Here is a 15058-nt window from a genome sequence, read left to right as displayed (position 1 = left end):
CTAAAAAGGATGAGAATAGTACAGGTAGAATTGCTCAACAAATATAGGAACCCCCATCTATGACTCAACTCCCTGGCTATGCAATAGAAAGTCCAACCAACGCTCTTCACACAACTATGAAACTCCGGCCACTGACCTCTCAATCAATCCATCAACTCAACTTCTGAAACTCCGAATCAAAGTCCGACCCTGCCTGTCCTGGCTCTGCCCATATATCATGCTCCTCCGTCAACGTGGCTAGACCCGGATGGTAAGCTTCAGGCTGGTAAGTCAATTCGAGTTGCGGCGCAGACTCATAGGCAATTGATCTTGGGATTTCATGGGCCGGCTCAGCACCGTCGTCGTAATAGACGATCTGATACCCAGGATCCAGTTGTCCCAGCCGAGGGTCGAGAATGTCGTGCTGGACCGATACCGCCATAGACTGAGGCGCAGGGTAAGTCGTCAGCAGCTCGTGGTGTTCGGCATGCGGCAGCCCCACCAAGCCCATCGGCGGCTGGTATGGAGAGAAAGGGTCCTCCAACCTTCGGTAGGCGATGTCGGAGGCTTGCTCGTACGGTCCAACAGAAGTTGTCGCCTGGTAATAGTCGCCAACCATGCCATTCGAGCCAACCATGATCTGAGCCGGTCTGTATGGATTGGTCATTTCGTACCCTGACAAGTGATGCTGCGCTGGGATCATGCGGTGGTAAACAGCAGGCCTGTCGTCGAATGGCGTCGAGGATGCACTTCTGCTGTCAAAGCGCCTGACACTGCGACTGCGCTTGGAGCTCTTGATGGAACCTTCCCAGTCAGGATCACTGTCACTGACATCGTCCTCATTCCTTGTCCTCTTCCCTGTCTTGTTTGGTGCGAACTTGTAGTTGGGGTGAGCTGCGGCATGGTTGTCCCGTTCGATGTTGGCATATCGCTCGTACAGATCTCTCACTTCCTTGGGTTCCAGCGGCCAACTTGCCCCCGTCACCTGCGAGACCACCTGGTGGTTGTTCTCCTTGCAAAATTGCTTCACTCGCTCTGCGTACGCAGATCGATACAACATGAAGGAGTTCATCGGTCTGGAAACGTATCCCTTTTTCCTCTCCACTTCTGCCAATCGTTCTTCGACTGGTCGGTTGACCCACAGTGCCATATCCCGAACAGGAGTCTTATAGTCCCTTGTCAGAATGCTGAGTGGTTGATCGATGGCAGGTCCTCCCTTTTTGCCAGCTTTCTTTTTCGGATTCTTGCGCGACTTTGGGGAGAGCGAGGGACGTGGAGATTCGGTATCTCCTGTGCTCGATGGAGTTCCGAGAGTGCGACCACTGCGTGTCAGGATGCCAATGTTTTGAGGAGGTGTGTGACATGGAACGGATCTGGCGATAGGCTATCTTGGTCAGCACGTCTTGCCGGCGTCTTGCGTCAGGATCCAACTTACCTGCTGTGGTGTATAGTAAACGGGAGTTGGCGCTGTATGATACAGAGAAGGGTCGCCATAAGGGTCCTGCAAGAGGTAAGCATCTCACTGGTCATGACTGGAGGATGAAGGACTGACATATGCCTGTTGGGAGCCCATTTCTGGCACAATTGATGCTGGGGGCATTGGTGGCGTGAAAGGCTCCGGCTTTACGACAACCGTTGCGCTGGGCCGGTTATCGTCGCCTTGGCTGTAATGGCCGTCGATTGAATGTGGAGGGGATGGCGGACGTCCGGTGACAGCGTCTTGGGCCATGATGTCGGTAAGCTCTTCCAATTCGAGGTGAGTGTATGTGAGACGGTGGAGGGCAGTGTGACGTTGTCCGTTTTGTCGCAACAACGAGGTGATGAGGCAAAGAGGCAACGAGCTGGTTCGTCGATGGGAAGGGATGCTGTGGCAATATGACAGAGAGTCCTTCTGCTTGTGACTTTGGTGGTCTCCTGACCGCTTTCGGGATGTCACTTCGTTGTCTGAGCCCGTGTTCCAGATGTTATATCCAGCTGACCGAACTGCTCGATGCAGGTATCAAGCCTCGTCAGATTTGCTTATCTGTCGCTCTCCGTCAGAAGGCAAAGCCGCACAATGGAGATGGCGCTTTATCCCACTGCTGTTGCTTTGATGGCAAAGACAATTGCTGAAAGATCTCCGTTGTCCCTGATGAGACTATGTTGCAGTTGCAGATGGTTCTTTATCAATTGTTGCAGCAACCCGTCCGCTTGAACGGGAAGAGGGCCAGAAAGTTTGTCGTGTTCAAAGAGTAAGATCGGTATGGTGCAGTACGGTTGGAGTCTGATACTTGCGGTGAGTAGGTTGGCAGCCTTGCCAGACTGATTTTGATGACGCCAGAAGCAGTTGGCTTTGTCTCAATTACCCGCGAGGAGATGGATAGCAATCTCAAGACCGAGACACTGGCGACCTGCTGATTGAGAAGCTTTGTTGATGCAAGGAAAAAAACAAGAGGAGAAAGACTCTGAGAAGGGAACATATCAATCAACTGCAAGAGTCTCGACCACTTTGCTTTAGAGTGCGACGATGGTCGCTTTCAGCTCCATTGGCCGCATCCGGACTCATGGTAACAAGTCGCTTTCTCCCACCGGTTTCTTTTTGTTTTCGGATCGATGAAAGCAAAAGGAGAGGAGAGGAGATGGAAAGCAGCTAACTCCACAAGCTGCCCTCCTCCACGCAACCAGGGTCAGGCGTCGTGAGCGGTGAAAAGAGGCGCCAGGTTCTTGGAGCTCTTCCTAGAGTCCTGGAGTCTCGCCTTGATGCGCATCCGGTCCCTGCAGCATCCTGAGAGGTTCGGGAATTGCCGCTGAACTGGCAAGTCCAGCTAACGACCCTGTTGAGAGCCTTATATTGACTTGGACAACCTCCATTGGAGCGAGCAGCCTTTTGCAAAAGGGTTGTTCAATGAGAGAACAAGTCGGTCACCAATAACTTCCTGCTCATTATGCTGGGGAGGGGACGGACGTTTCATGCGCTGTTCCCTGCGATTGGAATGCACAGACCACGTCCAGTCTCATTCCTCATGCGCACCCAACCGCCGCTTGCGGTCACGACCAGCGACCAACGCCACCTTCTCCATGTTCTCTCTGCGGCGAGCATTGAATTTGGGGCGGGTCCTGAATCTGACCGAGCGGTGATTTGCTCAAAGTGCCTTCTCGCTGACTGGCTACCGCCGGGTTGTCTGTGCGACGAACATGCTTATATGACAGCGGCAACAAACATGATCTCCATGGAACCAGCTGTGGCATTCCATAATCTCCGATGCGCCACCAACAAAATCGCCGTATCTTTTTCAAAGTCTCCTCCTGCTCCGACTTACCGCCATCTTCTTGCTGACCGAGACCTTCTTTCTGCGATTCTTTCCAGAACGATCGGATACTGAAGTCTAACGTCTCTGCACACTTGTAGAGTCCGATCGACCAACTCAGCACATCTGACGCGATAGCTCAATAACAGCACGGCCCACCCGAAGCCGGGCCGCTACCGTCTGGCTCTGCGTCAGTCTAGATGCGGATCACAGTTGACTTTCTCGCCTTCTCGATTTCTGTCCTGTCGGTCCAGCCTGTACCCCAGTTTCAGCCACTTCATCCGGCTGATTGTGTATGAAGAGTGCGGGACATGTCTGCCCTTGATTGCGAATTTGTCATCGTGCAAAAGGGTATGCAGGCTGCACAGGGGATCATCCTCATCCACTGATATGAAAAGCTAATTTACCTCCTCTCAACCCCTCTCAAGGTACTGGCGCACTGACATGGGACGCGGACCCAAACACTTCAGCTATAGTAGCTCCTCCTTCTCGCATTTGGTTTTCTTGGGCTTTCACGGCATGCATTCGATCCACCAGTACCAGACTTGAGCATGGTTCGCATCCGCAGGAAGCAAAAGCCTGATCTCATCCAATTGCACTTGGACTTGTAGATCACCTTCCCTCTTTGGTGGTCTACGAACCTGGTCCACCTTGAGTATCTTCTTGATCTTGTGGGCAGCTCCATGGACGGCGATTCTATTCTCCGTGGTATGTTTGCCCTTTTTTTCCTTCCGCATGTCTAAACTTCTACCTTGGCTGAGGAACTGCTCTTTCAAACTGCGCTCGGGACGCGTCTGCGTGTCTTCAACGGCAGCACAGCGGGTTGCCCAGGTTTTGTTTCCGGCAAACAGACTACTCCCCTTGTGCGATGGCTCCGAGCATGATTGTACTAATCGATGAAGGCGGACAGACAACTTGCGTGCCTGTCCTTCGCCGCGCTTTGGCCCATCTTCGAAAACTTTGCTCATCCTTGCTCATCCCAATTCAACTTGGCTTTTGACGGCGGCAGTGTACCACTGTGCACGACTACAGATGCACCCTATCGGATACGAGGTGTCCTCACTTATCATATGCCTTGGAATCAGCACGAAATCACGCATGTGATATCTTCTTCATGATGATTTGCTCCGAGAATGTAAAAGCCAAACTGCCGCGCGGGTTCCTGGATCGTGCTCCTAGTGGAGGTACAGGATATGTACATACCGGGGAGGTGGAGGGGAACGCACACGAACACCATGAACCTGCACGTCTGTTGGATGGGTGAAAACTGGGTCACATTGGTAGAGTAGCATCCTGCTGTTCCCACTCCCTTGCAGGGTTTGACTTACAAGTCTCCAGATCTACATACAGCCCCCCACTGGTAGAGCTCGACTTAACTGAGAGTGAGCCCTTCACACGACTGTGGCAGCCTGTGTGCAAGCATATTCCCCAGCTCTGATTATGCAGTGTGCGATGGCATCCCTTGTGCAACATTTGTTTGGCTTCAACCGGTCTCTCGATAAGAGGGCCACAGTGTACCTGGGACTTGAAAGTCCCGTCGTTCGCGTGGCTTTACCCTTTTCGTCGTTGTATCTATGGCGTACTTGAGACCCATCGTGCCTAGGTATGTACCCCATTCCCCCTGATGCCAGGAGTGCAGTCGACTGACAAATACCGTCATGCATGCATGCTCCATTCGAGATCCGATGACGATACGACTTGGCTCTCCCTCTGGCTGCATCGTCGCAGATCTTCCGACGCCTTTCCGTGGGTGAGTAGACTAGACGGGCGATCGACTATATTACACTGTATATCGAGTCCCCCGTTTCTCCTAGCTTCAATGAGGCAGATTGCGTGATTACCCTCCATGTAAACGACAAAAGACCATCGATATGCAACTTCGCCATACTGTACATTCTCCCTGCCTACGCTAAAAGCCCCTTGCCTCGCTCGTTCGATCCATTCAGGGAACTCTACGACGTTGGAAACGGTGCCTCCATGGAGGTATCGTCCCTGGTCGACGCCCATCTACCTGCTTGGTAGGTATGTAAATACATACATATCAGCAGCAACAGTCGATACGGCAATCCCGCACTGAGGGCTTGTCGACACGTTGAACTGTGCTGTGAAAAGTACGCAAGTGTTTCATGTAGGTCTTCTAAGACGAAGGTCATCTACTTAGTCCCGTGGGCTCTCCCTCCAACAAAACCCGCATCTACTTGTATACTAATTATTGCGGGCCACAAGAGTTTTATGGACGATACTGGCTGGCCGGCCAGCGACTTGTCCAGGTCAGAGTCACACCCGGAGGGAAGGGGAACATTTGACCCAGAGGAGAGACGCTTTGGCCTTTTGAGGAGCCTAGACTAATAGGCACATAGGTCAGGGAGGCGATTCTGTTGGATATACGAACGACGAATGAGGACCCTCGTATCAGTGAGGTACATGGGTAGCGGATCCGATCTGCTATCCACTTTGTCGTCGCCGATACAAGAACACGTATCCCTGCTGCTCCAACTCCACAGTTATTGAGCATCGAGAATCGAACATTGAGGAGGATGTCACCCTCGAACTTGAGGTCTTGCATGTCCTTCATCCAGTGTCAGGATCAAATGGGTCATCTCGCACTTCACGTTTCGTGGCGATGAGGGATGGCTCTGTCATTCAGTAAACCCTCATCCACGTCGATCTCCCCACACGACAACATCTACAGAGGCAGAAAAGATCATGAGGTCTTCATCCGTTGATACTTGCAGACATCTCAAGTGCGTGTCCCAACACTTTCAAACCTGTCGGGTTCAAATGGCGCCTTCAAGGGAATGAGCGACATGTGGTAAATACTCGACAGTATCTGGCAGACTACAAATACCGCAAGTGCAGATATGTAGATACGGCGAATCAGATGATTAGTGAGCGTAGCAATCCGTTTTCAGACTAGTTCCCACTGACTGCCAGTGTGTGTCAACCTCCCTGTCTCCCACGCCTCCTTCGAAAATGCCACCAACTTTGTCAGAGGTGGCAGTCCTGTTGATTGACTAGCAGAGGAACTGCGTGTCATCTCTTTAGCAAGATGGCTCAATGACACCATATGTGTGTGGCTTTGTTTCTCTCAAACTCTTCACTTTGGTGTGTTGTTAAGCGAGACTGTATCATCACCGGTTCACCATGCTGCGACAATTCCCTCCTCGAGCTCTCTCACTGAAGTAGCCATCTCCAACCTCTTATCCATGTCTTAATTTCACACTCGACCATTTATGATCCCTTCTTCAAAGTCTTTTCTTTGCCACGACCACAGTCATGATTTTCCTTTCAACCCTATCCATGCTCAGCTCTTCGACAGATCCATCCTACCACATCACCAACAATCTCGCTCGTGTCCCTCACAATGTTCCCAGCTCCACAATAGATCTTTCCATGAGACCAACCGCAAAGTCGTAGCTCAAATGAGCTCGACAGGTTGGGCACGATCCGAACACGAAGGGTACATAGTGATCCTGTTCCAACCACTCAAGGAGGCAGCAGACGTGGTAGGGCTGATTGCAGCATCTTTCCGTGCATATCGGTAGCTGTCTCATTCCTTCCTGCCCGTCTTCTGCGTTTGGATCTTTGCTCAAGCTTTCGTGACATATCGGACAGATCTCTCCCTCGCGGTCGACGGTGGGTTGGGCGAGCAAGCGGGCAGAAAGGTGTTCGGCCACTTTCGAAAGACCAGGTGTCCACGAAGAAACAGTTTCGCGTGCTTCGAGGAACTTCGCTTCGAGGTCCGAGTAGAAAAAATCCCTTCGGTAGTCCAGGACCCTCAACCTTGGGGTGGTGAGTTTCTTGATCGTGTCGAACAGCCGCCTCCTGGCGCGTGCACGAAACGCGAGAAACCCGCGATGCTGTGCCTCGAGCTCAGTGAACCAGGGAAAGTCGGGGTGTGATCTTTGTCTGCGAGCTTCCGACACCAGGGGTCCCGAAATGTCTAGTGCTATCAAGAGCAGAGCGTCTCCTGACCACACACACTCTTCGACCGTTGCCAGGCGCGCCATTGTCAGCACGACCTGGGCTTCGGCCCTCGCAAGCTTGCGGACGACTTCTGGATATTTATTTATTGTTGCGTTTTTGAAAAATTTCTCTGGCGTGGCGAATCCTAGGAGTCTCTTGGGCGCCAACGAGGACCAGATATTCAGGGATATCGCCAGGGTTCTCGCGAGCTTATCCCCATCCAGCCGGTTCCACCGTTCTCCGTGGAGATTCAACAAACGTCTGAGAGCGTCGTTGAACTCTAACAAGGCCACAGTGACTGCGTACATGTCCTTGACCAAGATCCACAGAGCGGGCAGCGCTTCCCAGTATGTTGGCGACCATGTTGGTGGTGGAGAGGTGCTCCAGTGGAAATGTTGGCGCGGCTTTGGTGGTGGGCGTTGTCCGGCGTTCTCCCACCTGGGAACCATGTGCCCGGCGCCACCGGGTCGCCGCCGCACCGGTTCTGAGCAAAGCCCCCGCCGCTTGACCCGGTGGCGCTGGTCGAAGATGGGACGGAGGAAGGAGTTGGTGGGCGTTGGCGGGTTTTGTGGACGCTGCCTCATGTTTGCGAGGCGCCGTTTGCCCTTGCGTTTGCTGAATGGGAAGGAAGAAAGAGACAAACGCTTGGTTGAGTGACTGCCTGGCCCCAACATTAAACACAGGAAAAGTGACTCTATCACACTTGGCGCGAATATCTGCTATTCACGAGAATCCTATTCACGGTCCGGTATGAATTGTTCTTCTCACGCGACCGGTTCGGCTGTTCTGCCGCACTACTGTTTTTTCTCTTCATTGTGTGCCCTCTATTCAAAGCACAGCCTGATAGAGAAGCATTTCCGAGACGTGAATTTCACTTTGTTATTGTTATTGTATTTGCATTATGACTGTGCCAGTGAAATGCCCATGGGGCGGACAGTGTCCGGTCCGTCTCACACAACAAAAAGACCCAGACCCAGGTTCATGCTGTGACGGAGATGGCCCCCGTGGACTGTTGCTCCCGATGAGCCCTCGGTATGCCTGTCCTTTCGATCTTCAGTGCTCTGTTGACTTGATCTCGGAGAGAGAACCCTCGTCAAAGGCCATCTTGATGCAAGGATCTAGCGGCCGCCATTTACATCCTGCAGTGAAGGATGCGTTGATATCAAAGTAGCCTCCGAGGACAGTTTTAGTGAGGAGGATATACTCCGACCTCGCCCGGAACTCATTCCATCACTCACCACTCTGTAGAGGTGGCCAGGGAAGCAGGACTTGAGCAGATGGAAATGGACGATTGACTTCCGGGCACGTTCCGGCTGGTATCTCGTTCAGCTCGAGTCGAGTGGTTGTGTTTTTGAATGTTCTCGCTGGTTCCCATGTCGAGGAATACCTTGAGTTTCGTTCAAGGAAGTTCGTTTCACAAACTCGCTTTGGGGTTTCATATCGATAGGCCCTCGAGAAATTTCGTCATCGGAGTTCCTCCTCCTTCTTCATCTCGTATTCCCTCCCGTATCGTATTCACATGGCGATGTTGTCGAACTACCTCACTGAGCATGTTCCGTCCAACATTCACGTGCAAGCGATTGAGGGAGATGAGACCTGGGGATGAGGTCAAGCGATCCAGCAACGACAAGGCTGGCAGAAAAAAGGGGACGACCAAGAATCCGCTCCGAGAGATGATTGGACCTGATTGGCGGAATGAATGGAATGGCCCCTTGACCCCTTGACGCGTTTTATTCGCGGGGCCACATTTTCTCCCCGCGGCTCGAATTCTGTATTGACTACGCCATCCATACGGGGTACAAAATTGGTACATGATTAACTCGATATTCTTGTCCGGTCGCCTGTCGCCTGTCGCCTGTCGTGGACGAATCACTTGAGGGCTTATCAGTGCTTTGTTGTAAGGAAAGATCACTCTATGTAATTCCCAAATGCATGGAGAGCTTGGGAACAAGCTCGTAAGTTGTTTCTTGTCCGCCCATTCCCCTTCTCTAGCAATTCCAAAACTAACCCTCTTCTCTGACAGGTGCAACACGCGAAACGCACGCTCACCCTCCCCGCCCTGCCCCCCTACCAGACCGAACTCGTCCGCTCCGTGGTCCGCGAAGTGCGCGACCTGGACCGCGACGTGATGCGGATCCTGGAACCGTTCACCACGACCGAGTACGACGAGGACGGCAACCCGTCGTCGCAGAGCACCTTCACCCCGGCCGAACACCCGGCGACGGCGTGCGCGCTGCTCGTCGACCACCTGAGCATGCGGCGCGACAAGAGGTGTCTCCTGGCGTACCACCGCGTGCGGGCCGAGAAGTTGGAAGGCATGGTCTGGGAGGGCCAAGACCTCGAGGTCGGGACGGGGCACGAAGCCGGTGGTGGCAATGCGTCCAACGCAGCCGCGAATGCTCGCGAGGACAATACTGCTGCTGCTGCTGCTGCTTCCGCGGCGGGGACGCACAACGCCCTCTCGCCAGAGGAGTCGTCCTACTTCCACGCCTACGGCGACCTGCTCTCCCAGTACAAGGGCCAGTGGACGGACATTGACCTGACGGGCTCGCTCGAGCCACCGCGCGACCTGTTCATCGACGTCAGAGTTCTGAGAGATGCCGGCGAGATCCAGACAGAGTACGGCGCCATCAACCTGACAAAGAACTCGCAGTTCTTCGTGCGCCAGGCCGACGTGGAGAGGCTGATCCAAGGCGGGTTCTTGAAGAGGTTGAGTTGACAGCCCGGAAAATTGGTGCGCTCGTTGTAAATATGTTATGAGAAGGACAGGGCAGCCATCACAATCACCACGATAGACAGACAGCGGGATGAAGGATGTGCTACGAGAAAAATGACTATGAGGCTGGTTACTCAATCACATTGCTGATGGTCAGACGAAGTTTGCAGTTTTGCCATGATACACACCATACCTGGCTAGAGAATCTACTAACGCCATCATCACCATTGCATTAAAGGACTACACGATGGCCGAACTCGGGTATTCCCTTTGATCCCTGATTAGAAAATCTCCGCTCGATGACATCCCTGAGACCTGCGTACATTTGACTGTCCGCCCTCGATCATCATTACATGAATAGTTTCGAGGAATTAGTGGAGTCTACCGAGTACAATTCCGCCCTTGGCTGTTTCTCTTGTCTGTAGCCCTCAAATCAAGTCACCCATCAAGGAGACAAGAGACACACCGACCGCAAACACCGTGGCGGTCGCCAATTCCCACTTCACCGCACCAACCGCTCCAGCCGCAACGTTGTTCGTGGGCAAAGTTGTCGGCACCGTAGTGTTGGTCCCATTGTTATTCCCGCCGCCACTCGAGCCGGAGCTCATCTGTGTGAAATTGCCGCAATTCAACCTCGTCCCGTTCGCGCTATGCACGACCACACTGCGATTCCCGAAGAACGCCACGTTGCTGGGGTCGGTGCTCACGTACAGGTCGAGGTACATGGCTTGGAAGGTGCCGACGGCCTGAGAGTCACCGGAGGTGGAGGAGGTCAGTTGGGAGATATTGCCGTGCTTGCCGGAGAGGTCGCCGGGCTGGCAGGTCCACGGGGCGGTGGCATCGCAGGGAGGGTCGTCCTGTCTGCCAAAGGGCGAGAGGTGGCCACCGGTGGCGGTGCAGTTTCCTGACGCAGGCACCGGGTATTGGTGGATGTGGTATTCTGAATGGAAGGTTTTAGTCGTCATATTCAACGCAGAGGAACTTGGGATTGCCAAGTCACGCTCTGTGAGAACTCACTGAAAGGGCCCTGCAAGATATCTGGAAAGTCAAAGAAGTTGACATTGAAATTGACACCAGTGCCGTTATCGCTAGAAACCCCGGTGATCTGGCCTTGTACAGGTTTCCCGACTTGCAGGATCGCTTGGAAGGTTGCGCGGAAGGGGTTGTTTTGAGTAACTGGGGCGTCGGTGACGTTGCCCATCTCTTGTGCAATAGCAGGAAGGACGAGGATGAAGAAGGGGAAGAGCATGTTGAAGAGATCCATCATGTTGGATCGCACGAGGCTGAGAGCAGTGGTAAAGAAGTGTGTTGGCTGCGGGTGTCTTTGATGAATCACTTCAGCTAGGTTAGCTCGAAGCTTTCGAGATGCGAGTGTCGGCGGCAGAGGACGTGGCAAGAAACGTGAGGATGGATGGATAGATGATCGTGGAAAAGACGGGAGAAGAATCGCGTCTTTATGGTCTCTGGTCACAGGGTTGGGTTGATACAGAGCTGAAGTGAGACGGGAACAAAGTGAAGAGGCGTTTTGACCCAGCAACCGGCAGGAATCTGGTGCGCAGGCAACTTGCAAATGTCACTCCAAATACCATTTGTCCCTTGGAAACATCGGGGAACCACTCATGTAGCAATCATGACATTCATCCCAGTCGGACTGAACGAATATCACCATGGACTTGTGAGCAAGAGAGAAGTAATATAACAAGGAGATGCGAAGTGACAGATCAACGGTAGTGTGTGAGAGATGCCGCTCTCAAGTCACACAACTCGGTCCGGTTGCCTGTGCACATCACTCATCATTCAAGCTGCAACTGAGAGAGAGAGAAAGTGTGGGAGAGGGTTGACAACGAGGCCCATAGGGTTCGTCCCATGTAGTACTGGTCGATACAGCAGCGTTTATGGGCACATTCCTGCCGAGTCATTCAAGCTTTGTGGCTTCGTTCTTGATCGTTCATCGCAGTCCCAATGGCAATTCCCTTGCTAGACCCTCGTCTAAAGCTGTATCTTCACATGGCCGTCCGCACGGCACACCTGAACGGGAATATCTGTGCCTTGCTCACATCCCACGCTCCTCCCTTTGTGTACGCATCGTTCTCCAAGAACTCCTTGACTTCTTGCTCGGTATTCGCCTTTATTAACATGGCACTGCCAGTCATATCCGGAGTCTCTCCCTCCGCGGGGTGTTTCGAAAGAGTCGCACCGCCAAAGACCACAATCCCCGCCTCGATCTTGGGTGTCAGCGCTGAAAGATGCTGCGGGCGGACCGCCAGTCGTTTGTCAAGGGCGTTAGGGTGATCGGGAACAATGACCAGCCATTCGTTCGTAGGGGTCGCCGAGGAAGACATGGCTCTGACAGATCGGAGGTTTCGCGGAGCAATTAATGGACCCAGATGTGGAGGTCGAGTTAATTGCGGGAACTGGGAGGGTGTTGTGTGAACACTTCTCAGAGAGTGCAGCTGACGGTAACCACGAAGCAGTTTCGACATGAAGCTCCGGAGTCAGGATACTGGTTGATACGGAATCAAATATTGTATGACCAAGCACCACACGCTGCGAGACTGAGGACAGCCGGGGCAATTATCGCTGTCCAGGATTGAATGCCGGTCGAACTCTTCTCCACAGCGCAGGGCGCGAAGTGGGGATGTGAACATGCTCTTAGGGCGTCGCCAATTTGTGGGGAGCAGGAACCTTCAGCCTTCTCAAGCTCTATCTCTATCTTTGTGCGAGGTCTAGCTCCTCCCATGCTTCAGTTGACTGCCTCGACTCATCTTGCATCGGAACCGTACCCTTCGAGAGATACCCTGACATCCAGTGCTCCGGATGTCCAAGACCGAGGTGCAGCTTCATCTCGCATTTCCCCAGTCCCTCAGTTGTCAGCCCCTTTCCAAGAATTCGCGAAAACATTCACCCATCATGGTATCGGCCTACGAAAATTCTTAGGAGGCGTGCGACACGGCCTCGACTCCCACATGGTTGACTCTAGCCGCTCATGCTTGTCTTTCTCCTCTTTTTTTGAAAACGCCATGCTGGATATCCATGCTTCTTCCTGTACTGTCAGGCATCGACGCCTCCGGTCGGACCCGAACAATCCTTCTATAGCATCGCTCTAGGCTGGTCTTTGGCCAGAAGAGTATCTGCAACCTTCCTTCGTTGTATCTTTCCCGTGGCTGTCTTGGGAATCTCTTTCAAGATCCAAACCTGTCATCTCAGTCAGCGCGGCACTAAGATGCACCTGCCAGATAGAATGCACATACCCTGCTCGGCTTCTTGAACTTGGCCGTCTTGCTGGCAACGTAATCAGTAATGCCCTTCTCAGTCACCGTCTTCCCAGGTTTAGGAACAACTGCCACTCCCACTTCTTGGCCGTATAATTCTGAAGGAATAGCAAAAGTGACACCGTCTGCCACGTCTGGATTGGCAATGATCACATGATCCAGCTCGATCGGGCTGATCTTCTCCCCCCCTCTGTTGATCAGCTCTTTGATCCTGCCGGTGATGAAGACGTAGCCATCTTCATCCATCTTGCCCTGATCTCCGGTGCGGAAGAATCCCCCCTTGGTGAATGCTTCTTTGGTAGCCTTTTCATTATTGATGTATCCTTTCGTGACATTCTCTCCCCTTACACAGATTTCGGCTTCCAGGCCCCGGGGGACTTCATCGCCTTGCTCGTCGAGAATTTTGACTTCGACTCCCTGGCCAATTCCCACACTGCCGGGCTTTCGCTTTCCGCGATGTGGCAGCTGGTTCGAACACATCTGGTGAGCTGCTTCTGTCATGGCATAGGCTTCAAGAACTGGTGCCTGATATGTCCGTTCAAGTTCCATAAATGTTTTCGGGGACAGTGCCGATGAACACGAGCGGATGAATCTGATCTTGGGTATCGGGTTAGGTGCAGGGTTCTTTAACAGAATTTGATGAATCGTCGGCACGGCTGTATACCAGTTGGCTTTGTGTTGAATAAAGTCGGCCCAGAAGGATCGTGCAGAAAAATGATCCGGAACAATAGCAGATCCCCCAGCGCTCAGGGGAGACAGAAACCCAGCCAACAGACCGTGCACATGAAAGAGTGGCATAACCAACATCGTCCGATCCTGAGCAGTAAGCTCGTAGGTGTTTTGAATGTTCTGCATTGTTCTTGTCAGATTGCGATGGGTCAATGGGACAGCCTTCGGGCGCCCGGTGGTCCCACTGGTGTGCAAAACGAGTGCGACATCTTCTGGTTGAGCCTCGGCGACTGGTTGAGATTGTCTTTGTGCCAGGCAGCCCTGCTCTTTCACATCCAAGACCAATTTCGTTCCATCCACGTAGCATTCTGCAATGGCAGCGCGATGTTTCCTGGCCGCTTTCACAGCAGGTCCGTCCCGGGCATGTGCTCCTCGAGGCAATATAATCACGGCTGAAGAAAGATCGTCAATGTAGAATTCGAACTCGCTTTGCTTGTAGGCAGGATTCAGAGGGGCCGCAATTGCTCGTTGGAAAGAGGTTGCAAGAAAAGAAACGATAAATTCGTAGCTGTTGGGCAAGGCTATTGAGACGGCGTCGGCATATCGGATACCTAGATGAGCAAGTTGTTTCTGAAAAGCCAACACATCCTGTGCCAGTTGCTCAAAAGAGACAGTCAAAGCAGTGGGTTTTGTAGGCACAATGACTGCTATGGCGGAAGACGACTGAGGGAAAGAGGTGGACAGAGTGGATGCGACCATGGCTGTGCGGAATGTGATAAAGACTGCGGGAGAAAAGAGATTCAAAGGAATGAGACAGAGACGGGACAACACAACAATATGGGTATCTCAATTAAAATGCCAGTCTCCTCCTATTCAAGCTGTACTCGAGAAAAGGCAGCAGAAAAAAAGAGTCTGAAACATGAAAATGACGTGATGCCCTGCGACGTCGACAGATAAGAAGACCAGCATGGCAAACGGGATCCATCTCGATATTAGTATCTCACCGGGAACCATAGAAATGGCGTGTGGGCCACAAGGCTTGACTGTTCAAGTATATCGGGTGATACGATAAGTCCATGGAGATGGTAGCGGGAGCTTTGAATTCAGCTTGGAGAGATTGAAGTCATCCGAATATGACACGACACGAAAATCCACAGATGCGCCCGAAG

The 15058-nt window shown here is 52.6% G+C and overlaps 6 protein-coding genes across 6 annotated transcripts; 1 reads left to right on the top strand and 5 right to left on the bottom strand.

The window, feature by feature from the left end:
* Positions 1 to 151: 151 nt before the first annotated feature.
* Positions 152 to 1708, bottom strand: AYO21_08528 (hypothetical protein; the record flags this gene model as incomplete). The annotated part of the gene is made up of 3 exons (XM_022658471.1): positions 152 to 1363; positions 1415 to 1480; positions 1532 to 1708. 3 exons carry the CDS (start codon positions 1706 to 1708, stop codon positions 152 to 154), a joined length of 1455 nt encoding a protein of 484 aa, XP_022509181.1.
* Positions 1709 to 6625: 4917 nt separating this feature from the next.
* On the bottom strand, positions 6626 to 7816 carry AYO21_08527 (hypothetical protein; the record flags this gene model as incomplete). The annotated part of the gene is made up of 1 exon (XM_022658470.1): positions 6626 to 7816. The coding sequence occupies one exon, from the start codon at positions 7814 to 7816 to the stop codon at positions 6626 to 6628; it is 1191 nt and encodes a 396-aa protein (XP_022509180.1).
* Positions 7817 to 9160: 1344 nt separating this feature from the next.
* Positions 9161 to 9951, top strand: AYO21_08526 (hypothetical protein; the record flags this gene model as incomplete). The annotated part of the gene is made up of 2 exons (XM_022658469.1): positions 9161 to 9187; positions 9256 to 9951. 2 exons carry the CDS (start codon positions 9161 to 9163, stop codon positions 9949 to 9951), a joined length of 723 nt encoding a protein of 240 aa, XP_022509179.1.
* Positions 9952 to 10376: 425 nt separating this feature from the next.
* On the bottom strand, positions 10377 to 11215 carry AYO21_08525 (hypothetical protein; the record flags this gene model as incomplete). Its single annotated transcript, XM_022658468.1, has 2 exons — positions 10377 to 10888; positions 10966 to 11215. The coding sequence occupies 2 exons, from the start codon at positions 11213 to 11215 to the stop codon at positions 10377 to 10379; spliced, it is 762 nt and encodes a 253-aa protein (XP_022509178.1).
* A 736-nt stretch (positions 11216 to 11951) lies between these two features.
* Positions 11952 to 12290, bottom strand: AYO21_08524 (hypothetical protein; the record flags this gene model as incomplete). Its single annotated transcript, XM_022658467.1, has 1 exon — positions 11952 to 12290. The coding sequence occupies one exon, from the start codon at positions 12288 to 12290 to the stop codon at positions 11952 to 11954; it is 339 nt and encodes a 112-aa protein (XP_022509177.1).
* A 748-nt stretch (positions 12291 to 13038) lies between these two features.
* AYO21_08523 (hypothetical protein) lies at positions 13039 to 14648 on the bottom strand (the record flags this gene model as incomplete). Its single annotated transcript, XM_022658466.1, has 2 exons — positions 13039 to 13143; positions 13200 to 14648. The coding sequence occupies 2 exons, from the start codon at positions 14646 to 14648 to the stop codon at positions 13039 to 13041; spliced, it is 1554 nt and encodes a 517-aa protein (XP_022509176.1).
* Positions 14649 to 15058: the final 410 nt, after the last annotated feature.

The sequence above is a fragment of the Fonsecaea monophora genome (genome assembly GCF_001642475.1).
Source record: "Fonsecaea monophora strain CBS 269.37 chromosome Unknown Scaff75, whole genome shotgun sequence".
Lineage (NCBI taxonomy): Eukaryota > Fungi > Ascomycota > Eurotiomycetes > Chaetothyriales > Herpotrichiellaceae > Fonsecaea > Fonsecaea monophora.
This window is presented reverse-complemented; position numbering and strand designations above follow the sequence as displayed.